This window comes from Petromyzon marinus, chromosome 65 (assembly GCF_048934315.1).
Source record: "Petromyzon marinus isolate PM22_M1 ecotype Great Lakes invasive population chromosome 65, UKy_Petmar_22M1.pri1.0, whole genome shotgun sequence".
Lineage (NCBI taxonomy): Eukaryota > Metazoa > Chordata > Hyperoartia > Petromyzontiformes > Petromyzontidae > Petromyzon > Petromyzon marinus.
Window position 1 is genome coordinate 6,000,187 of NC_133731.1, and position 23,869 is coordinate 6,024,055.

General features: G+C 50.9%; 1 protein-coding gene across 17 annotated transcripts in view; it reads right to left on the reverse strand.

Moving 5' to 3' along the window:
• Positions 1-23,108, reverse strand: part of CSDE1 (cold shock domain containing E1) — a 48,618-nt gene extending 25,510 nt beyond the window's left edge. For 7 of the 17 annotated variants that reach the window (XM_076054297.1, XM_076054296.1, XM_076054293.1 and 4 more), the window contains exons 1-3: positions 9,708-9,776; positions 5,742-5,925; positions 4,840-4,964 (exon numbers count right to left, since the gene is read on the reverse strand). In XM_076054297.1, the coding sequence (XP_075910412.1) occupies positions 4,840-4,964; positions 5,742-5,925 (309 nt within the window). In that variant the 5' untranslated portion in view covers positions 9,708-9,776. Of the gene's footprint in view, positions 1-4,839; positions 4,965-5,741; positions 5,926-9,707; positions 9,777-10,931; positions 11,100-12,518; positions 13,086-22,986 lie in introns of those variants that run through there. The other 10 variants (XM_076054299.1, XM_076054298.1, XM_076054295.1 and 7 more) reach the window with 6 other exon arrangements.
• Positions 23,109-23,869: the final 761 nt, after the last annotated feature.

Sequence of the window (23,869 nt, forward strand, 5' to 3'; positions counted from 1 at the left end):
TGACCGTGACGTCGATGGGAGTCTACGCAGCACCGTCCAAACCCGCAGTTGACCAAGCATTTACGCGTTCACCGCTGTCTGTCCGTCACACGATGGGGGTGGGGGAGGGGTGGGGTGGGGGGGAGAGAGGTCACGATAAAATCTCGTAGAAACGATCCAATAACGGAACCAAACTTTGCCGCAAAAAGTTGCGCTGCCATTAATTTTACGAATGTCGGGGAAAAAACCGGCCAAATTGATCACGCCAAATGGACGCCCCACCCCACCCCCCCCCACCAAAAAAACCCCGCAAATACACAAATCGGATGAAAGAGCAACGGGCACGTTTGCATGCGTGCAAAGGGTGCGGGTCCCGGAACTCACAAGCTAACCGCCCCCCCGCCGCCGCCTTTCAGACCGCCGACTAAAACACTTCCGAAGACCAAACGCGCGTTGGAAAGGGGCTACGCAAATCCACAGCGCGTGCATTGTTTCTCTTACTCGCTCCTAACGCGGCTCCAAAAAAAACAAACACACGCGTGCCGGTCCGAGAGACACACACAACGGTCCCGGCGTGCATCTATCGCGAGAGCGGTCCCGCTTATTAGGTTGCGTCTTCTCGTAACGAGCGTGCCTTATATAGAAGGAAAAATAATGATAGGTTTTTTACCCCCCCCCCTTTCTGGCAATGAAACAGGAGGCGTTAAGATGTCCAAACAACCAAATTAGTGCAGATACATTTTTTGCAAGGAATCGAAGTCCGTTACTCGTACACCAACTGATTGGCCTACACCAGAGGCAGCCTTCCTCTTTCGGGGGCCTAGTGTCACCAGTGTCACAGGCCAGAGAACGGCAAAAGGCGACCAGTGCAAAGACAATGCCCACACATCAGAGCATTCACAGCTCGGGGCGAGCAGCTACGGATTTGGACCTTTTTGCCAGTATCTTAGAGGATGAAAAATAAGAATAGGTTTTAACCCCTTTCTGGCAAAAAAAAAAAAAGGCGGTGTGTTAAGATGTTCAAACACCAAATGGATTATATATTTTTTTTGCAAGGAATCAAGTACTGCATTAACCACACAGAGCACTTGTGGTGAACATGCAAAACACGATCCGATAATACGTGCAATGTCTTTGGGACTGTCTGGCCTACACAAAGAGTTCCAAAAAGTATTTTACGTGCGTGCGCGTGCGTGCGTGCGTGCGTGGGAGGAAATCCGAGTAATCCGACAGGAAAACCCTGGCGGCCATACGCCGAAAAAAGGCTCCGCCCGGGTGGGTTCGCAAATCTCTACGCAATCCACCAACCATTGGCGACAAAGCACCGCGTGATCGCGGGCCGCTGCCGCCACCCACCGTGACAACAGCCAGAGCGGCGACAGCCAAACCGGCGGTGGATGGCGGGCCAGGCGGAGGCGTCTCTCCCCGGTTAAGCGAGCAGCTTTAGCCGGCCGAGCGGAGGCGACGGTTTTGCTACGTCGCCGCGCCGAGCGGCTGCCTGTGGGCCCAGCAACTGTGGAGGTAGTGGCGAAAATTCCCTTCTCCACGTGGGTGTCGAGGAGGGGTGGATGATGTACCCCCCCTCCTCCCCCCCTAGCTTGCCAGGATAAAGTAGTACAAGCGAGGTTATGGAGTAGCAAGTCATCTCTCCCGTCTGCACGGGATAGCGTTGCACCATCGCACGAGCGTAGGTTTTCTCGGGGGGGGAGGGGGGGGGCACTTCGGTTTCCTCCCGCGTGCAAAAAAGGTCTCATCAATTGTCTGAACGCAACTTAATATGGAGAGCTTGGGCAACTCGTGAGGCTTTCCCAGGTGAACAAGCGTGATAGATAACACGTCGTACAAATAATAACGGCAGGGAGAGAAATACATAGGAAGGAAAACAGAAGGGGGGGGGGGATGAAGTTATGAAATTGGCAAAGACAAAAAGACCAAAAACGAACCAACAATATGTGTGGGGGAGGGGGGGGGGTGTGGGGGGCATTTATGAACACATTTCATGAGCACATTCATCATTCCACAAATGTATTACCTGCGGATAAAAAGTAAAAATCATTTCGGGTGAAAAAAAAAAACGAGCATCGGGACAATCGCGGCGCGGCGGGAAAACAAAAAACAGCGATGTCACGACCGTCGCCGCTCTAAACATCGAACGGCGGCGTATCGTGGCCACGACCCTGCTGTCAAGTTGGCGCGGCCCTCCAGCCAGCGTGGGCAGCGGCCCCACAGCCTCGATACCGGCCTACAAGAACCGCCGATTCTACAGAAATAGCACCGTGCGTGTAAAACACCGGAAAAATCACATCGTCGTTATTAAAAATTGCTTATTTTTGCACAATCTTGTTTGTAGGTGTTGTTATGTTTTATTTTTTTGGGGGGGGGGTTTAAATTTGTTGACTATGTGAAATTGGCATAAATATACAAAGACAAAAATAAATATATCCTGCTTTTAAAAAGTTACCGTGTTTACTGTACCGTGCTTACCACTCTAATCTCGAAGACTCTGCATGGGGTGATGTATATATGTGCAGTATTTTCATTAAGTTGTTATATGTAGTGTATAATGTAGTGTATATAATATTTAACACTGATAATCAAGCATAGCTACTTGTTTTGACACGCAGTGCCGATTGCCGGGCTGGTTACAGCCTTTGGAGCGGCTTCGCCGGATCGGCCCAGGACCACCAGGTAATGTTGGAAGCAGCCGGATAATCGGCAATTGACGATCAACTTGTATGTTGAACTTCTTTTGGACCGTACGTAGCACCAACCGTGCTAATCAGAGGCGAGGGGGAAGATCGGAGGTACGGGATAATCTGGTCGGACCTATAAGAGAAGGATGGCTGTGATGGCCGAGATGGTGATAGCAGCGATGTCTGTAGTAGTGATGGGGCTTTAGAAGGAAATATATATACACACACACAGGCAGTACCTCGACTTACGAACGGGGTTACGTTCCCGATTCCCATTCGCAAGTCGGTTTTGTTTGAATCTCAGAACTCAAAATTTAATTGTACGATCAGTGTCACGGATTGTGTTACGGTTCAACAATAAAAAGGAAGCAGCATTGTTAAAACTCATGAATAAGGATGTATTGTACGGGCAAGCCCTCGGGTTACGGACAATTCGTGGACCGGTTCCGCAAGTTGGAAACACAGCGATGCACTGCATTCATATGCCCACGAGGCCAGCGTTATGGAATGCGTTACAGTTCAACAAGAAAGGGGAACCGTTGCTAAACTCGCAAACAAGAAGACTGTTCATGAGTTTACAGGAAGTTAAATTAGGTAACGTGAAAAGAAGAAGAAAAAAAAACAAATCCGTTTTACTTTCACTCATCTCGAGTCCCGACGCTGGCTGGCTTTACTTGTCGGAAGGGGCGCGGACTTCGCTGTCGTCGGAACCGTCACGCGGGAGGGATGCTGCCATTGAAAAAAAACCGCAAGCGAGCCTTGCGCCACCACGGTTCAGACCGACATCCCCTCCGAGTAATTTTAGGGTGGCCAAAATGATTACCGCTCGACCGACCGTCCCACGCAGACATCGGGTGGGGGTGCCGTCCGTCCCTTTCAAGGGAACGTGGAATTTCCAATGCTGGCTCGGTGGGGGGCGGGGGGCGACAAGAGCGACGGTTGCTCCCCCTTGAGTGTGGACGATGGGACGCCACGCGATGCCTTGTCGTGCACCGCGACCCGCTCACGCCGGCCAGTCGGTCTTGGAAAAAGGGTTGGGAGTAGCCGCACCTTGGGAGTGATTTATTAATCCTGTCCTGGGGCTCCCCCCCGCTGCACCCCCCCCCCCCCACCCCCAAGGTTGACTCGGCCTATTGAAGGCCGTTTCGGCCTTCAATAGGCGCTCGCTAACGTATGCAGGTACGTATGTTGAACTTCTTTTGCACCGTTACTAATGGGGAGGGACGAAGGACAAACAAAATGCAAAAAGCGGTCCTAAAGAAGTTCGTTTTCAATCTAGATGATGGTTTAAAAGGGGCGTAGATCACAGCGGCTTCCTAATATCGGAAGGAAGAGCATTCCAGACGGCCGCGGAAGCACGTCTGAAAGCACCGCGAGATGCGGTGACCGTCTGTTCGATGGGCAGCCAAAAGTCTTTGCTGCTGCGAGGGTGACCAGAGTTTGCGCGATAGTTTATGGTCCTTGACGAGATCAGCGAGGTGTTGTGCGATTAAACCCCTTAACCCATACCACCGCACGCAACCTTCCATGCGGTGATTGGAAAGTGTGGCTCTCTGCCGCCTACCCCTTCCAAAATGTAATTTCAAGGGCATGAAAAAACACAGAAAGAAAGAAACTAACCAATTGGCACCATAACCACGGGAATTTCTGGTTGTAGCGTCAGTCAAGAGGTGGCTAGGAGATGTTAACTACCTCGCCTCGTGTACAGGAGGTCGTGGGTTCGATCCCAACCCTGACGCCTGCGGTAGATTTAGAGTTTGCGTGTCTATCTCTCCCCGTGGTCGCGTGGATTTTTCCCCGGGCCACCCGGTTTTCCCCCTCCCTACACATTTAGAATCAACAACACACGTTTCGAGCATCCTGGGCTGCTCTACATTTTCACGCGATAAGCCACTTCGCCGAGCTATCGTCTGTGGCCGGGTCGGCTTCCGTAAACAAGAGCTACACACCTCAGTGGAGCCTTACCTGGTAAAATAAAAAATATCATTAAAATGGCTAAAATTTACTACCGGGGGGGGGGGCGCCTGGCCATCGTGCCCATCCCGTGCCAACTCGCTCTCCCAGGCCGCCACCGGCGGCGGCGGCGGGCATGCGACCCGCGGCCTAGCGAGGCCCGTGGGCCGGCCCTGCCCGCGGCGGGGCGATCGGCGCACACAGCCCCTCTCACCTGCCCCACGATGCGTTCCTCCGTGGGCATCTCGAACGAATTGACTGGTGGCTTCACCTTGAGCAGGTTGACGGCGATGGGCTTGCCTGTCTTGCGGTCGGTGGACACCTCGAACTCCACGTCGTCTGCGGCGAGGGGTGGGGGGGTATGCAGGGGGGGCGCGCGCGAGGGGGGGGGGGGCACGTGTGAGAGGACACGCAATGGGGGGGGGGGTCATCGAGCCGTGGGCTCCAGGTTGAGGGGGGCTGCGATCGACCACCGTCGGGCGTTGCTTGGCGGGCGGGTCGACTTTCGCAATTCCTGCGCGCCGCCTTCTACCGCACCCCCCCCCCCCCGCACTGTCTCTTCTGACCTCGCTCGACACAATAAACGTCAGGCTCTCGTCTGTTGCACCGCCGCCTTCAGTTGCTCACGGTGCAAGGTTCCCCGCGGCCGCCCCCGATGAACACCGTGGGCGAGCGATCCCCGCAATAAAAGATCTCTCCCCGTGACGCCAGAACGCAAGAGTGAGCCCCCCCCCCCCCCCCCCCCGTTCGTTGTGTGTGCTGGCATCACGGGCCAAAATTTGCCAAACAGAAAGAAAGAAAAAAACCCACCGCTAATCACTCAATCGAACTCTAAGTACACGCAGTAATCGCCGCCCCCACGGGGACGACTCGGCAGGACGCTCCTGAAAAAACAACATCACAGGACCGAGCGAGGTTCTGCTGGGAATACAAGCGGAGCGATAAACAGCAACGCCAATCGCGGAGGCGTCGCACCTCCGATTGGCGACGTGCGGCGCTCAACAAGTTCAACGCACGCACACACACACACACACACGCACACACACGCACACACACACACACGCACACACACACGCGCACACACACACACACGCACGCGCGCGCGGCGTTGCTCACCTCCGACCTTGAGGTCCTGCACGTGCCCGCGGAACTGCGAGTAGTGGAAGAAGAGGCGCGCCTGGCGCTCGTAGCACTTGACAAAGCCGTAGGACTGCATCAGCTTCTCGACGCAGCCGGTCTCGCGCAGCACAGGGCCCACCGTCACGCCGTCCCCGTTCAACAGGCTCGCGTCATAGCTCATCTGCGCAGACGGCGGCCGAGAGGGGGAGAGGGGAGGGGGCCAGCCAGCGCCAATTATTCCCCAGCGCGCTCAACGATGGATAACGACGGGCGAGCGCGAGGAGGTGGCGGCGGCTCTCACCCACCCACCCCCCCCGCCGCCGCCCAACTCGGAGGACTTATGCGACAGCATCTCGAGTCAAGTGTGGGAGCACACGCCCAGACAGTGCCGCGGAGTAGTAGTAGTAGTACCGACACTCAAGTGGCAACCGCTAGGGGTCACTCCTGGCAAAGCCCCCCCCCCCCCCCCCCCAAGTAAAAAGCCCCTTCTTTGGGAGTCCCTCCTGGAAAAGTCTCCAAGCGAAGTCTCCTCTCTCTAGGGGTCCCCCCTCCCTGGCATTGCCCAAAAAAAAAAATTCCCTTCCTAGGGGTCCCCGACTGTTCGAGCCCCCCAAGAGAGCCCCCTTTCTATCGCCGAGTCTCGACAGCAGCGGTCGACCCGACGCAGCCTCGGGGCTGTGGCCGACCCCTCGGCCTCCCCCTTCCCTCCGCCTTCACCCACGGGGTTCTCGAGCTCACAAGAGAGAACCCGCTGAACGAGGTCAACCAAGGGGGAAAGCCAGGAGCCACGTGCCCCAAGTGCCGGAGTTGGCATTCCCTCATCATGCACAGCTCCCGGGTTTAAACGTGTTCATCTCCATCAAAAAGGGGACTCAAAAAAGGGCGCGCCCCCCGCTTGTGGGATGACACGCTGCCGTGCCAACGACCTGTCATTCACAAATGCAAAAGACAGGAATAGTTTGATTCTCCGCGGGTGGATTATCCAAATGAGGTTAACCGGTGCTTGCCAAACCGTTGACATCTTAAATCGCCCGTTGGGGGCTCGGCGGCCCGGTGCCCACGCGGCCGCAAAAACACCGGCCAGTTCAAACGCCGCTTTACTTGAGGAGGAAATAAAAACACCAAGGCGAATCCATTCAAAGTTAATTACCCCCCCCCCGCCGCCCCGTTAGACGACCGTAATCAATCGGTACGTTTTCACTAGCCTAATTTACGCAAGTGTTTTTCCGGACTTCATAATTATTATCCGCGTTCGTTGATTTTTTGTTCGATCCGGGCCGTCCTTCCCCTCTCGCTACCGCGGATAAATCGAGAGTTGTCTTGCAGTGCCTGAAGCCACGCGGAGGGCGGGGGGGGGTTGGCCGCGGTTAGTGGGGTTGTTGTCGCCGCTGCTGGGTGTGCACGCCCGACGACACGGCCGCATCAACGGCAACGGGAGGGCACAACAACAACCATCTCACACAGAGCCATGCACCCACCAGGGGTGTTGCCGTTAGCGAGCACCTGTTAAGAGCAGTAAAAAAGTCCCACACGGATTGGTGTGGGCGAAAACACCGCCAACCTACTCCGCCCCCAGCCACCCCCCCCCATGTGCGAACAACAACCACCGGTCACACGCCACGTACTCGTTTTAGGCTGAGCTGACCTTTGCGAGGCCTCAAGACCGGTTTCAGAATTCAATCGCAAGCGTTGTGCACGGCCAGCTATCTGCTGCATACCACCACACACATTTCGTGCAGTTCCACACCCAACTTTATAGCCGCAGTGGCGATATTCACAAAACGCACAAGGTACTGAATATTAAGGCCGAGTCGACCTAGGGAAGGGCCTAGGACCGTTCCGGATAATCGCCACCTGGTTGGCGTTGGCCACGAGCGGGAACTGAACTCGGGTCGCTGGGTTTGTGGCACAGCGCGCTAACCACTACACCACTGCTCCCCCCAAGCATTCTACACAGTCATGCGCGCACGCAAACTGTGAAGTCTCCTCCTTGCAAAAAAAACTGGCAGAACCTGTTGTTTAAAGCGTTAATACCGACGTGCCCAAACACACGCGCACCAACGCCCACATTGGGCACAACACCATCTGCCTTCCCGTCAAGCTGGCGCGCGAGACGCGCAGAGACGACTCGCACCTGGACCGCGCCAGCCGATGGCGGGCAGACGAGTGGGGCAGGCAAGGGCGGACAAGAGTGGGCAAGATAGCTGGAAGTGAAAATGTGTACGCGTAGTAGGTTTTTCGCAGCCGGCATTAATGATGGAGCAGTCGGATTTTTTTTTTGGGTAAGGCCACGTCAACGATCGGCCGAAAATTTGTTTTGGTTGGGACCCGCCACCACCCGATGTGGCCAAACTAAATGGAACTCGTCCCACGTGCCAAACTTTAACGCGCCAATTGTTATTATTATTGTTCAGCTCAATGGCGAGTTAAAAAACGATTCAAACAGTTGGGATTTTGTTTGACTTGTTTGGCTAGATCGGGTCCTGGGGGGGGGGGGGTCTTAATGACACAAATCTGGCCAGATCATTGCACGGCCTGACCCAAAAAAACACTAGCACGAAAATATAAAAACGAGGCGTTATGAACTGCACGACCAAACGCCGAACTGCTGAACACAAACCGTAAAACTTAACCCCCAGGAGGGCTGGTGGGGGTGGGGGGGTGGAGCTGGGGTTAGAGATGGTCAGATCCCCCCCCCCAACCATTCTCATCGACGGTGTGGCCGCCACCGATGGCTCAATGCTCATGTCAACTCCTCAGGCAGCGCGTGGGCACGCGCGTTTTGGGGTCATCGGAGGCCGGGGGGGCATGGGGGCGTGAGAGGTGAGAGGTTAGGGCGTATTTTCTAAAAGGTTTCAGGCCCGCCACCCTCGGTCAACCTCGTGGCTGTGGGGTTGCACAACACAAAATTACATCTTTATAATGTAAAACATGAAAAGGAGTGTGGCACGAACGGGGTTAAGAGAAACAAAAAAATAAACATTAAACGTTTTAGCCGCATGAAAACAAATAAACGATCAGAAGTGCCGCCTACGACTCTGAATGCACGACAGGGCATTACAGAGAACGCAGATCGTTACATCAAACTCTACAGGGACTCCTCTACTTACAAACGAGTTAGGTTCCAGGTCTGTTCGTAAATCGATCTTAAGTCCAACTTTACTTGTCGATTCCAAACGTGTTGTATGGCATGTATACTAAACACGGGGAATAGATTTTAAAGTTGTATAATCTACTGCAGATGTAGATGCCACGGATTCTTCATGTTCTACAGATGTCGATGCTACTGGTTCTCTTCATGTTCTATAGATGTAGATGCTCATTCCCTTTGGTGCTCATGTTTAGTCTGCACAGTTGCTCTCTTCTCTTCGTAAATCAACTTGTGACGGGGAACAGCATCGTGAACAGCTGCCGACACCTCAGTAAACCTTTTCAGTGTTTGGGTCCTGAGACTCGTGCCTTTCTCCATGCAGAAATGCTGGCAATGCTGGGTAATGACACCGAACACAACCACCGCCATATCTATTGCGCGGCGGTTGAACTTACGACTCTCGCTCCGAGCAGGCAACTGGACGTACGGGCCAGGCTTGTTCGTATCCCTGAACGTTCGCAAGTCGAACGATCGTAAGCAGAGTCCCCTGAAAATATCCGCCGCTGCCCCACGGTCGCTCACATTTGCTCAAATTTATTTTGACGGCGACCAGCGAGGCGAGGACCGCAATGCACTTTTTCAGGTGCCCGCTGCTGTTCGTCACATTTTTTTTGTTGTCGTCATTTGCGCATTTCATTAGTGGGCACACGGCACACAGGCAAGGCAAGTTAGGCACGCGCGGGCAGGCCAGGCACGTTAGTAGTTTGGGATCGTTGGTTGCGAGGGCGGACTCCCTTCACCGCCGATCCGTCACAGAGGCGCGCCACACACCGCCCCCCGCTGGCGGTTTAAGCGCCTCGGGGGCGACTTACTGAGCGCTGGTACAGTGGCTTGCGTCTGCGCTGAGCAGGATGCTGGCTGGAGGACGGATGTGCGCGGGACTGGAGGAGGATGGAAAAGAGGAGTGAAGATGGAAGTGGTGGAGGTGGGGGCGGGGGGGGGCGGGAGTTGGGAAGAGGGGGCACCAAGGAAACAGAAACCAGGACCCCCCCCCCCCCGCCGACAATTGCCCAAGCCCTGTGGTCCTACGTTGGTTATGTTCGAAGGTAAGAGTTTGCTGCGATATCACTTTTCGCTAGACTCGATATAGGAACACATTTTCACAAACTTGACAACCAGAGACATCAGTCCCCCATGACTCTGTAAAAGTTGCAATGCACGTTTGTACTGCATTGCTTTTGTCCTCCCAAGTACGTAAAAGCGTGAAAAATTAGTAACACAGGTCACGCAACATTAAGTGCCGTACCATGTCTTCTAATAATCATTGCAACTTTGCAGGCTATATCGGCAGGCTGTCAGAAAACGATGATGTGATACGTAACAGCTGTGGTGCCTTTAAAAAGCACAGATTTAAATGGGAGATAATCTATTTATAGCTTTAAACCATAAGCGAAAACCTTAACTATTTCGTGCATATGTTGCCAGGAAATTAATCGTGGGGAGAAAATTAAACGAGCAATGACGCCGATCGGGGGAGAAAGCAACATCTTGCAAGACGGATACGATGCGGTAAACCGCGGCGATTGCCTCGATCGACGCCAACATTTTTCAAGTGCCCAATCGCCACCAATGCCTTGCTGGACTTACAAATCGATCTGTGAGCTCGCTGCGCGCGCACGGCATCCCGGCAACGTGCGAAACGATCGTTGTCGTGTTGTACGCGTCGCGATGCTATTGGTTCACGTGACCCACCCCCCCTCCTCCCCCGACCCCTTGCAGCCAAAAAAATTGCGCTAACAATACACCGCAATGCCAAGCAATAATTATAATCGCAACGACTTCCAGAATCGTAACTCCCGAGCGATTGCTTGCCCAACAAGGCTGCGTGGAACTAAATGACGCTTGTGTGGATGTCACGCGAACTGGTTGCTTGACGCGGCGACAGAGTGCGCCGTTTTTCCCCCCCCGTTGCGTGCGACCAGCGGCGACGACCCCCGGGTGAAACGTTGGGCAAGCGAATCCCGCCACCCACCGCGGGGAAAAAAAACCTGACGTGGACGTGGAGTCGAACCCAGGCGTCATCAACGCACACTCACGGTGGAGCGGTGCGACGGGGAGACGCCCAGAGCGTGGGACGCACGGACTGGCACGGGGGGGCATCCACCACCAACGACGCCACCGCCATCAGGACCCGCGCACTCCAAGGGGCAGAGGGACACAGGGAACTCGGCCGTGGAGGAGAAACCCTTCCAAGCGCCGGCCATCGTCACAACCGCGGCGACTTTAACGGAGACGACCGAGCGGGGAAGGGGGGGGGGGGGGAGAGAAGGGGAGGAGAGGGAAGGCAGCAGCAGCAGCAGCATATGGAGAGAGGACGGGGCAGCGGCACGCAAGGTGCACGTGGAGAGATGGATTATTATCCTGTCTCGGCGGCTACACCTCCTCCCCCATAGGTGATCATTTTGACGATTTTTTGCTTAAACCTCCCCCCTCCCCCCCAATATAAATCGGACCGTGCTATCGGCGTCGCGTCAAGACGTGACGGACCCACAGGAAACTCGCCGTGAGCAGCGCAGCATCACCCCCGTGTGAGAGAGAATACGGCCCCCATCAAAGCGAACTTCAACGGCACTCCGAAGATGCCTTCAACTGCCCTTCCAATCCACATATCAAGAGGGGGCGGGGGGGGGGGGGGGGGCGCACAACACCTTCCCACCCGAGCTACTTCCGAGAAAAATTTGCATTTGAGTGCAGGTGCACGTAGAGGATGCCAAGGGATTTCACGGAAGGAGATGCGGGGGGGGCGGGGGGGGCGGGGGGGGCGGGGGGGGGGGGTGCGAGCAACTAGGGAGGTTTCTGAACGGAGCGTAGCACAAGAGTCACGGACGTCAGAATCGATTATATATCTGATGAGCCGTAACAATGCTCTTTTTCACAGATGTCCAGTAAAAGGGGGGGGGGGGGGAGGGGGGGGCACAGGGTCAGAAAGTTGCCGCAAACAAACAACGCTAAAGAAAACACGGCGGGAGTGCAAAGTAGTGGGAAGGTAAATGAGGAAGGGGCGGGGGGGGGGAAGAGGTTGTGATGGGTGGGGCAGGCGCCCGAGACAAGTGACGGAACTACAGCAGGGGTTCTACCCTGGGCAGGGGGGGGTGTGGTGGTGGGGAGGGGTGGGGGGTGCGCGTGGATCCTCAGCTGACAGCGGACGACGACATTATAGCTCTTGTACCCTGGGTATTTTCATCAACTGTCAAACAAAAAAAAAACGGGCAAAGAACCACGCGGGATTGGTTGGGTGCGAAGAAACAACGTGTGGTTTTTGTAAGGGGACGGGCTACTCTCCACTCTTCCGAAAGCGCCGACCCCCGCTTGACCACCCACCAGTATCCCGAACCGAAAGGCCGTGGGCGGCAGCGTTGGACATCCTGAAAAGAAAAACCGGTGACGTACGTGCGTGCGTGCGTGCGTGCGTACGTGCGTGCGTGCGTGCGTGCGTGCGTGCGTGCGTGCGCGCGTCACCGGAATGAGGAAAGGGGTTCAAAAGGAGGCACGCGACCGCTCAACGGAGAAACCCGCCGAAGGAAAAAAAAAAAATGGGCGCGACAAGAGCAGACGCTCACCGGCTCGACGCGTTGGGGGGGAGGGGGGGGGGCGGACACGGCCGGCGGAAGCGTGGTACGCACCTTGCTCGCGTTTTTTTTTTAATTACTCGTATCGGAAAAATTGCAGTTGAAGGTATCTTCGTAAAGAGGTGCACGTTTCGTGACTTTGCCTTGCTTGTGGTTTTGACGAGACCGCGCGACGGCCGTTGGGCTCACGCGGCGGTGCGCGGTGGGGTACACGGCACGTGCTGGCACACACGTACCACCACAGCGTACCACCACAGCGTACCACCACAGCGTACCACCACAGCGTACCACCACAGCGGCTGGGCGGTTGTTGTTGTTGTTGTTGTTTTGTTAAAGAGGTTGTGTGGACTGCAGCAGTCAGAGTGCCGATTGAAGCTGTTGAGTAGGTACAAACTTGGCGACGCTGGATTCAAACTTGATTCGTCTTTAAGATTACAATTTTTACGTTCCCTTTTAGTTGTTCTCTGCTCGGTTTCTTTGGTATCTTTCTTGGCGCGGTGGAAATTTTTTACTTTTTTCTTTAGTTTTTACGTCGTTAGGTTCTTTGAGCAGCGTTTTCGTTGGTTTTTGTTCTCTTTATACCTCGACTTCAGATGGAATCCCACTTTACTTCACAGCATACTGCAACAACACGCACACAAAGCAACAGCAGACACGTTAGAACTTTTATCTTATAAACTAAACAACGTTTTATTTTACCAAGTAAGGCACAGAGGTATAGGAGTGACCTGGCCACAAATGATAGCTCAACGAAGTTCCTTATCATGTGGAAATTTCTAGCAGCCAAATACCCTAAGCGCATGTTTCTGAATGTGGAGGGAAAAACCGAATGACCCGGGAGAAAAATCCACGCGACCACGGGGGAGAACACGCAAACTCCATATATACAGGCGTCAGGGTCGGGATCGAACCCACGACCTCCTGTACACCAAGCGAAGTAGTTAACATCTCCGAGCCACCGTTGGCACCTTATTTTAATTCATATACTTCCTTGACTAAGGCGCTGAAAAAGGAATTATACATTTCGACAGCAGAAGTGTGCTGAAATGATGGTGGTGGTGGTGCGTAATAAATAAGACTATGCGCGAAATAAAATGATGAAACAGACGATGAACGAGTGCAATGAGTAGGTTCGGGAAGTTAGCAAAGGGGATGGGAGTTAGGAGGATGAGGAGTTGGGGTAGGCGAGTGAACGAGGGTTTTAAGGGATGAACGCGATTTGGACAGCGAGGTCGATTATTTGGCACTTAGGGGCACTTGGTTTCCAGTGTAAAGGGGGGAACCAGAAGCGAGAAAAACGTGGAATGGTGATTGGGCACAAGGAGGTAGGAACAGACAGTGAGACAGCTGGGATGGCGAGCGGAGAAGAGCGTGGAACGAAAGGAGAGAAGCGAGATACGTTGGGGCCAGACCACGGAGGGATTCGCGCACGAGGGTTATCCCTTCGCGGGCGCGATAGCTTGCGCTGGAAACAAGACAACGACTATAAAACACACTTCTCAACAATAAACGGTGGAAGGAACAGACCTGTCGCGACGACAGAGCTTCAACGTCGTGAGAATTTTATCGTGTTATTTTATTATTTTATTCTCATTCTACGTGACTTTACCGAAAGAACCAAAGAAGATGAATCCTTGCAGTCACGAAAGCTTTAAATCGAAAAATAAACGGTGGCCCAACAAATGTACAGTAAAACCTTGGATTGCGAGTAACTTGGTCTGCGAGTGTTTTTCAAGACGAGCAAAATTTTTAAATAAATTATTAATTTGATAAACGAGCGAGGGTCTTGCAATACGAGTAGTGTACGTGTACGCTTGTCTGCCGAGTGTCACGTGATCACAACTGATATACGAGTGCTTTGGATTACAAACACGTTTCCGGAACGAATTATACTCGCAATCCAAGGTTTTACTGTACTTATTATTTTTAAACAACGCTATCAGCGCGCAGTCCAAATGACGTGGATGTACCTCATATGCCCTCCCTCCCTCCCTCCTCCTAGCCAGCAAGCCAGCCAGCCAGCCAAACTTTTCTCAAACACAGAGTGATAGGGTATCCGGCACATTTGCACAGCATCGAAGGCCGGGGTGGTGGAGAGCGATTGGGGTGGGGGTATGAAATGAGCGCAACGCAGGAATCCGACTCAACGCTGTGGGACTGCACGTGATGTCATTGCGCAAGAATCCAGCCAGCACAACTTTTTTTTTTCCCCCAAACACGATAATGAATTATTTCCCAAGAAAACTAGTTATTGCGCAACACACACGTCCAGATGCGTACATCTGAACACCACATTTTAGATTTGTTTACCATTGCCTTCGGTTGTGTAAATTACTCCATGGGTCAGCATTGCAACAAGCTGCCAAATCAAACACTCATCTCAATCCGTAACAACTCAACGGCGCTTGGAGGGCTGGGTTATCGGCTTTGCTACGATGGACCCCAGCAGCAGCAGGCAAGACGATGGTCAAAGTGTGGTGGGGCGAGACACATCGTTGTCGTTGCTCACGTGACCGCTGAACCTTGGCCTTATTCTCAGTCGTATTCGTAATGGTCAAAACGACACGCGCGGATGTCCATCAGCAAAGATGCACACGTTTTATATGCAGGTCCATTCCGGTAGAATTTGCATCAAAAGTCACCGACGCAACAACAGAAATCCAGTCGGTATCCAGATTTGATTTTTTTGCGGGTGTGGAATTACTTTGCTCGATCTGGAATGCGAACGAGGCTATTTTTGGGGCATGGTAAATCCACTCCAGTTGGCAACTGCAAAACGTCAAGCCGTGCGCGGGAGACTTAAGAGCAACAGCATGTGAACTATGTTAGAGATTGTCGCTAGCTTAAGGGTGACCCCCCCCCAAACATGCAAGCAGTTGAGATAGAGGAGAAGGCCTCTCCAGTGGAACCTTATCGCGCTCGTGAAGCACGCTTTCATTTTAGTCCAAGCCTCTCCGCGCTCAAAGCAACACATCGTTGGCTCTGCTCACCACTGTCCACAACTGCCCCCGAGCCAACGGTGGAAATTCCACCACTGCTACGAGCGACCGGGGGGAAGCCTTCGCGCAGAACTCACACGGCTGCAGCGTGTGGCACGGGTTTGCCCCAGGTTGAGAGATTATATCTCGGGAGATTAGCGGTACAGCATATTAAACGAATCGGTTCGGTAAAGGTGCGCTTTGACTGTGCATAACTCCAGTGGCTTCCTAACATCGGAAGAGCGTTTCAGCCGGCCGCAGAAGCGCATCCGAAAGTGCGCGATGAGGCGCCCACCGTCTTTGTTCGATGGCTCAGCCAAAAGCCCCTGCGAGGATGACCGGAGTTCGCGTGATGATGATTTATGCTCCTTGACGAGATCAGCAAGGTATTGCGATTCATTTGTGGCAAGCACTTTGTGTGCGTGTGTAGTGAACGCGACCTCATGACGTATTCGTTCGGCAAAGGGAAGCCACTGGACGATTCCTAGAGGCCCTTTGTAAATGGCAGCCTCGCCCCACATCATACTTCCTGAGAGCGACCAACGCTCGGCTTGACGCGCCTGACGACGCCACCAACCTTGGCAACACCTCCCATCCAGCGGCAACGCATGGTTGCAGAGGTTAAGGTTTATTTTTGTTTTTCCCCGTACCGAACTACGTTCGTGTTATCCGATAAGAGGCATCGAACCCAATAATCGGCAGAGCAACCGATTATTCAACCAGCCGAATGACCCCGCTGTACTCGTGCATGATTATTAAGCGATGCTACTGCGTCGGTGGTGCCGAGCACAAATAATAAAACGACTCGACGACCACGTCAGTAGCACTTCCTTGAGAATGAAAAGGTGTAGTAAAATGGGCTGTGTTTGGGGAAAAGGGCCCTTCATAACAGAGGGGGAGAGAGAGGCCAGAGGCTCCATAAACCGGTTGACACCGAGAAAGGAGAGTGAAAACGCAGGGCTTCCTTTTTATTGCCCTGCAGCGACACTTCCCGTATCTGCAGGGGGAAATTTTTAACCGTTAACTTAAGATGACTAACGTTCCAGGCAGCAATGCGGCGATCCTAAAATAAAAGCAACAGAAATAACTATGACATAAAGGAGGAAAAACACAACTGTTGACGCATTACCTACAGCTCTTGAAATAAATAAAAAATAAGACCCGCCATGTACAAATGTTACATGTTTTAGTCCATCGGCCCGTGTGGTTTTCAGACCGATATTATCCGGAGGCATTTGTTTAGGCAGGCATAGTATGGGCAGGTTTTCGACCGTTTCGATCTCATCAGCAGTCAAGGCTTTGCTGCTGGAATGTCGCAGTGCCAGAGCAGTGCTTTTGAAAATCAGGGCCCTGATCAATCTAGAAGTGTCCCACTGGCTTAACGCGGCTGATGATACAAAAATGGTTGAACCAGTCCAGCAAGTGCTTGTTTAATATAGGATAAACAATATGGGTCCAAAACAACCGTAGGCTGCTAATTTCTCCGAAATATAATACCCACTTATTTCCCTGTATTTAAATAAAATGCTGGCGGTGCATTTTATAATCTAGGGAGGTATGCATTTGTGTGTGTGTAATCCCATTTGGGTAACTTCATTGACATTGGGCACAAGTTTGGGGTCGATTTTACTTTCAGGAGAGCGTTTTTTTTCTACTCCAGGGAAGACGATACCTATATCCTGTACCTCCAATTAGCACGGTTGGCTATGTACGATGCGAAAGAAGTTCAACATGCATACATACATTCCACAACAACGCAAAATTCGTGTTTTTCCTATACCTCTTCAACCTCATGGTTCACAGTCCTCCCAGCACTATTTAATGCGCGTTTCTTTACAGGACATGACCTGACAGGCCATCATTAGCAGCAGCAGCCACGGTCACTCCACTGGCGAATGGCCTCCACGTACGATCGATCGCCAACTGTCACAGTCTTATGACTTGGTCAAAACAACGCGATACTGCCCCCTGCAATTCGACAAGTCGAAGCCAATGAAGTGTGCTTCATACTTAAGTGGGGGGACCTTTCAAAACGTTCACAGTGGTGTACGAACACTGACCAAGTGTCTGCTTTGATTACCATCTCCGGGTCCTCCGCAGCACCGCACGGTGGTGAGATGTTGACGACCTCACCTCATGTGCAGAAGGTCGTGGGTTCGATCGAAACCCTGATGCCTGTTGTATATTTGGGAGTTTGCGTGTCTCTCTCTCTCCCCCTCCCCGTGTGGATTTTTCTCCGGGTCAACCGGTGGCAAGATGTTAACTACCTCGCCTCATGTGCAGGAGGTTACGGGTTCGATCACAACCCTGACGCCTGATGTGTATTTGGGAGTTTGCGTGCCTCTCCCTCTCTCTCGCTCCACCCCGTGGTCACGTGAATTTGTCCGAGTCCTCCAGTTTTCCCCCTCCACATTTAGCATGGATACGCGTTTTAGATAATTTGGCTGCTATAAATTTCCACGTTGTAGGTCACTTCGTTGGGCTATCATTTGTCGCCAGGTGGTCTTTGAAAAAAAAAGAGCTGTATAGCTCAGTGGGCCTTAACTGGTAAAATACTAAACAAAAAAATCAAGGCACACCGATTTCACACCCAGTGATTCTTAACCGGAAACAAAGGCGACAGACCCGTTTTCCAATTCATAGGAACTTCTTCTTTCGTATGGCTGCTGATGTAGATGCAGACCCAACAACTACAATTTCACATTCAGGTGGTCAAAGCCAGATAACTGCGTCAGGAGCAGCGGAGTGCATCGGGTGTGATGTCTCCTTCATGTTTGCTGATCGGGCATTGCATCGTTATACGGTCTGTTCTGGATGACCAGTCACACACTATGGAGCTGTTCATTTTCCATTTGTGCATCAGGCATCCCCGCATGTGCAGTGGATGCGATTTAGGGTCGCCCATGAGCCTCGTGGAATATAAAACCCAGGGATCTTTCCGCGTTGGCTGCGAGTTACTTTAAAACTCCAATTCTGATCTCCAATCTTCATCGCGGGTGGCAATGTAGATCCCACGCGTCAACATGGCCGCGCAACGCTTTGGTGAATTTCGGCGTACCAGGCGATAGCGGACCATGGCCTCAGGCTGTTCTGTGACCGCGAGATGACGAGTGGCCATACTTCACTATGCTGGCGAGATGCGGGGTTGAATTTCAACATGCCGTGAAACTCACACTGGGGCAACCGCCAACCTCGCCGGGGTTAACGAAGCACACGTCGAATCGGCTGTAATGATAACTTTAATCGCTCTGACAGCTACAGGCTTAGTGCGGCCTGGAAGCGTATTATTAAATAATACACGTTACATTTTGATTTAAAGAATTACTAATCTACAACTAATTACTAATCATAACCAATGACTGATTACTAATCGATTATATAATTACAATACCCCCCCCCTCCGCCTCTAATCAATGCACCTGATATGAGTTAAGTGATGACGTCACCCTGCTGCTGCTCTATATAAAACCGGGAGCAAGCGAGGGCTTTACCATTCTGGCGAATTGCCCGATGATGCTGGATGTATTTACCAGCGAAACGTCGTACTCAAACTGTAAATGTTGTGGATTCACTCTTCAACACACCGGTGGGATAAAGTAGTGAATTATTTGTCTTTTGTCAACGTGACACCTTTTTTTTGCTGATTGGCTGTGTCGGGTGGTGGAGGGTTACGACACATTTATAAATAAACGCGATCTAACCCAAAAACCTTTATTATGAATAATATTGGTCGCGAAAGCCTACGTGTTAAACTGTAATGATGTGTTTACCTAACAAAAAGTCAGCCTCAGCCACAGTAATAATAATTAGAGCTTATAGATCACCTTTCATAAAACCTCAAGGCATTTTACATTGGTGATAATGGTGGCGGCGGGGGGGGTAACAAGTGCCTACGTTAAAATAATATTGTATCGTGTCATTATTTACCATGTTGTTTCATTGCATTCGAATTATTTTATTACATTATTTAAAAGTTACGGGTACAGAATTATGCCAACTCCATACAACCTCTCATTTATGTTACATAAAAAGATAAATACGGTACCTGACTTTGTCACTGTAGAATGATCGAGCAACGTCGAGCTGAGACGATATTTTACTATTGGCCATAACTAACGATAGAATTCTAGGTCTCGCTGGTGTACAATAGAGATGTCATGTTTTAAGATTATCAAAGCAATATGTATATCTCTATATCGATCTGCTCTTATTGTTTTCTACGGTATATTTAATTGTAGTACTTTCTGTTTAACACCTTCCTATTAGTTACTGTTGTGATAATACATTACTGTATAGACAATAAACACAACAGCAGGAATGCTTGTTTGGAAAATCAAAGTGTTATCATTAAGAGGTCAACGAACCACACGAGCAGGCCGTGTTTATGAAAGGCTCCTCTGTGAGTTCCGACACACATTCTATCTCATATTAAAAGGAATATACTCTTTGGGTCTTTCGGTAAACTCACGTAGATAGAAAAATAATAAAAAATAAAAATTCACGATGTTTCGATCGCAACACAAGCAATCGAAACGTCGTGATTTTTAAAATTATTTTTCTATCTACGTGACTTTACCGAAAGACCCAGAGAGTATGAATTCCTGCAGTCACGAAAGTTGTAAGTGAAGATTTAAAAGGAATACTCAAATAAATGTAAAATACTAATTTCCAGGCCTTCGTGAACCATGACAAGGCATGTGACTTGAGAAAATTTGATCGAGTTTTCCAAGCTGAGAAACCAAGGCACTAAAAAATATATATTTTTTAACTATATATTTTACAAACATTAAAATAGGTCAACAGAACGGTACAATGAGGCTACGTGAAGGTAAATAAAATACGCATTTTATACAAATACCTACTAGAGATTTAAAGCTTTCGTGACTGCTAGGATCCATACTCTTTGGTTCTATTGGGTAAAGTCACGTAGGTGAAAATAAAATAACAAAAAATCACGACGTTTCGGCCACAACACTCCAGCGCTGTCCTCCAGACAGTCTCGTCCCTTCACCCGATGAAGGCCGCTTGTGTTGTGGCCGAAACGTCGTGATCTTTTGTTATTTTATTTTCACCTACGTGACTTTACGCAACGTGACAAGTTTGCCGGAAAATAGTTTGGGAGAAATAAACCTTGAAAACATAAATGGAGTATTTATATATGTACATACAAACTCAAAAAATTTGCTGATGTAAGTAATGAGAATAACCAACGGAAATGTACTCCAGGAAGAGAGTTGAACCGAATAAAGAGGATTGCTCGGATGGTTAACAGTCGGCAAACCATGAAAGCAAAACCCACGGGATGGACAACTGGAAATCATCATCGCAGAATATAAATGTTTACTTCTTTTGAGTTATTGTAGGCCCGCCAGGCTACGAGCAGATCCGAGCGCTTTTGCCCACCATAACTTGACAAATAAAGCAACGTACAGCACCAAATTACCTAAGAACAGTTTCGATTTAAAGCTTGCGTGACTGCATGAAGGCTACTTGTGTTGTGGCCGAAACGTCGTGAGAATATTATTGTGTTATTATATCATTGTATTATTTTATTCTCATTCTACGTGACTTTACCGAAAGAACCAAAGAAGATAAGAACAGTTTTCCATACTCTTTGGTTCTTTCGGTAAAGTCACGTGGGTAAAAAAAAAATTGAATAACGACGTTTCGATTGCAACACAAGCAATCATCATCAGTTTTCTCACGCGTACATATTACGTCCAATGACATATGTTATTTTATTCTCATTCTACGTGACTTTACCGAAAGAACCAAAGAAGATGAATCCTTACAGTCACGAAAGCTTTAAATCGAGACATATGGGGGGCCAAGAAACACGTAAACTGAACCAAAACTTGACATGAAAGTTTAAAAGTGCGCAAAAGAAGCACAGAGTGGTGAATGAGAGAATTGCATCGCGAAAATATTGAAAAGGGGCACACTGATCAGAGAAGATGCGTAAATTTTGACCGCAGGATAGTGACTTAACAAAACCCGGTGGGGCTAGGGCAGGCCACGCTGCTGCAAGCGTTGTTTGGTAGCTGGTTGGGTCCCTAAATTCGCGACTGAGAGAATCATTCACCGACAGAGATGGATTATGAGGGATGGGTATACGGACGCAGAGAGGCCTGAATCCAACAGTGATTATAAGATCGCGGCAGATATGCAACATTGATTAATAGCGTGTGTTTCTCCGTGTATTAATACACGTATGCGTGTCCAATATCGATCAAGTGTTCAAGGGCTTAAAGCAGTTTTTTTTTTAAATTCGCACGTCAAGGTTGTTAAGTTATGCTCAGCGAGGACGCAAGACAAATATGTTTTCGCGATACTTGTGTCGGCCGTGCCAACCTAGCACAAATAACAAACTCCCTCACGCGAATGACAACCGCCCTAAAAAAAAAGGAGAGCGAGGCGACGTTTCGGTAACTGCCCCTTTTAAAGGAGACCTGCAGCCTTCTCTTGCCATTAACGTCGTCCACAGCTATTAACGGTACGTCGCCCGATACATCGCCGATTACTGTTTTTCAAATTGGGCAGTCTTATTGACCGACTAATGTGGCGAGGTTTTTATATATTTTTTTACCAACTCAAGACCAAGTGGGGGATTATGTCGGAATGCGTGGGGAGGCAGTCATCCAGCAGTGGATTGGAATTGTCTGACAATCAAACCGTACGTGCGCGCTTACCGTATTAGCCACATCATACATGCATCACCTTCTCCCTCTCTCTCTGTATTCCGAAACAAAAAAGTCGCGGTCGCGTCTTATAATCCGCTGTCACCAGATTTGTATAACTTTGGGACCTTTTTTATTTGCCAGTAACAAACTATGATGTATTATCATGAACATCAGAGCATGTTTGTTTGCATGTTCACTGCATTTACCGTTGCGTGGTGAACGCAAGTAACACGATTCCTCGCAAAAAGGTTTATATTTGGCGTTTGAACATCTTAAAACCTCCTGCTTTATTGCTAGAAAGGATAAAACATATTTTTTTCATAAGTGTATAACTTTATTGACAACGGACACGCGAATGGGGTGCGTTTTATTCCCCTAGCATCGTAAAATGCGTAGATGCGTATTAATGTATACGTACTGCGTGAACATAACCTTTGGCCTATAGGGGCACATGTTTTTCATGTTATGCTGGAGGTAGGGGGGGTCCCATATATCGCCAACTAATTACGTAACGCCTCTCAAGTAAACACGATCGCCACAACGATAAACGCTAAGTCTGAAAAAACATAAACGATTTAAGAGCGACCAAATCCGAAGCGGATCTCTCCACCCCGAAGCTTTTTTTTCCTCGCGCCACCGCGGTCTTGCCTGACGCTCCCAGGCGGGAGGCCTACGCGCAGGCCCCGGGCGGCACACTCAGGCGAGCGAGGCCGCACGCGCGTCACGCCACTGGCGTCCAGCGAACGGCTCGAGCTCCCCCACGGCGCGACGCTCGGCGCGGGGTGCCGAGGCGCCACGGAGCCGCGGCGCTCGATGTAGCGAGCCGGGAAATCGGCCGAGCGAGTCAAGAGAACAAAGGCTTACCCCAACAGCGCACAGCAACTCCGCGCCGCCATATGCAGCACGGCACTTTTAGGGGGGGAGGGGGGAGAGTGAGGGAGGGAGTGGGCGCGCGTCCGCTTAGCCAATTAGAGAGCCCCGGCAGAAAACACGCGCGCTACGTCATTGCGTACCCATTGCAAGCCGCGTGCGTCTGTTGTGACGGGACGCATGGAAATCGGTTCGTGACGTCGTCACGTCAAGCCTTCTCCTCCCCCTCGACGTCATCACGCTAAACACTCCCCTCCACACCCCCCGGACGTCATCGCGTAGGGTCTTGCCAAGCGTGAGGTCGCCTACGCAGTTTAAAATGTTACAAAACGTCATTGCGCACACCGCCACCTGTTGGATCTGCGCGTGACGTCGTTACGTCATTCCCCCGACGTCATCACGTAGGATCTTGGCGAGCTTGAGGTCGCATACGCAGGTTTAAAATGTTACACGACGTCATTGCGCATACCTCCACCTGTTGGATCTGCGCGTGACGTCGTTACGTCATCCCCACTACGTCATCACGTAGGGTTTTGCCGAGCGAGAGGTCGCCTACGCAGGTTTAAAAAGTTACACGACGTCATTGCGCACACCCCCGCCCCACCCCCCCGTTGTATCTGCACGTGTCGTCATCACGTTCTGCAGATGATCATAGAGACTGTGACCGAATTTTTACAATTTGGTCACAGTCCCTATGATCACTGTTACGTTGCAATTATGGCTTTATTTTTTTGGTGATTTCCAAAACGTTTTTTGGTTTGGACATGTTTGTTTTGTTGCAGTACGGAGTTAGACTGATGGCCTTAATCTAAGTTTTCTCGTGGTTGTTGTTGTTTGACTTGCATCCCACTGGGATTTGTTGAACGCAGCGTTGGTG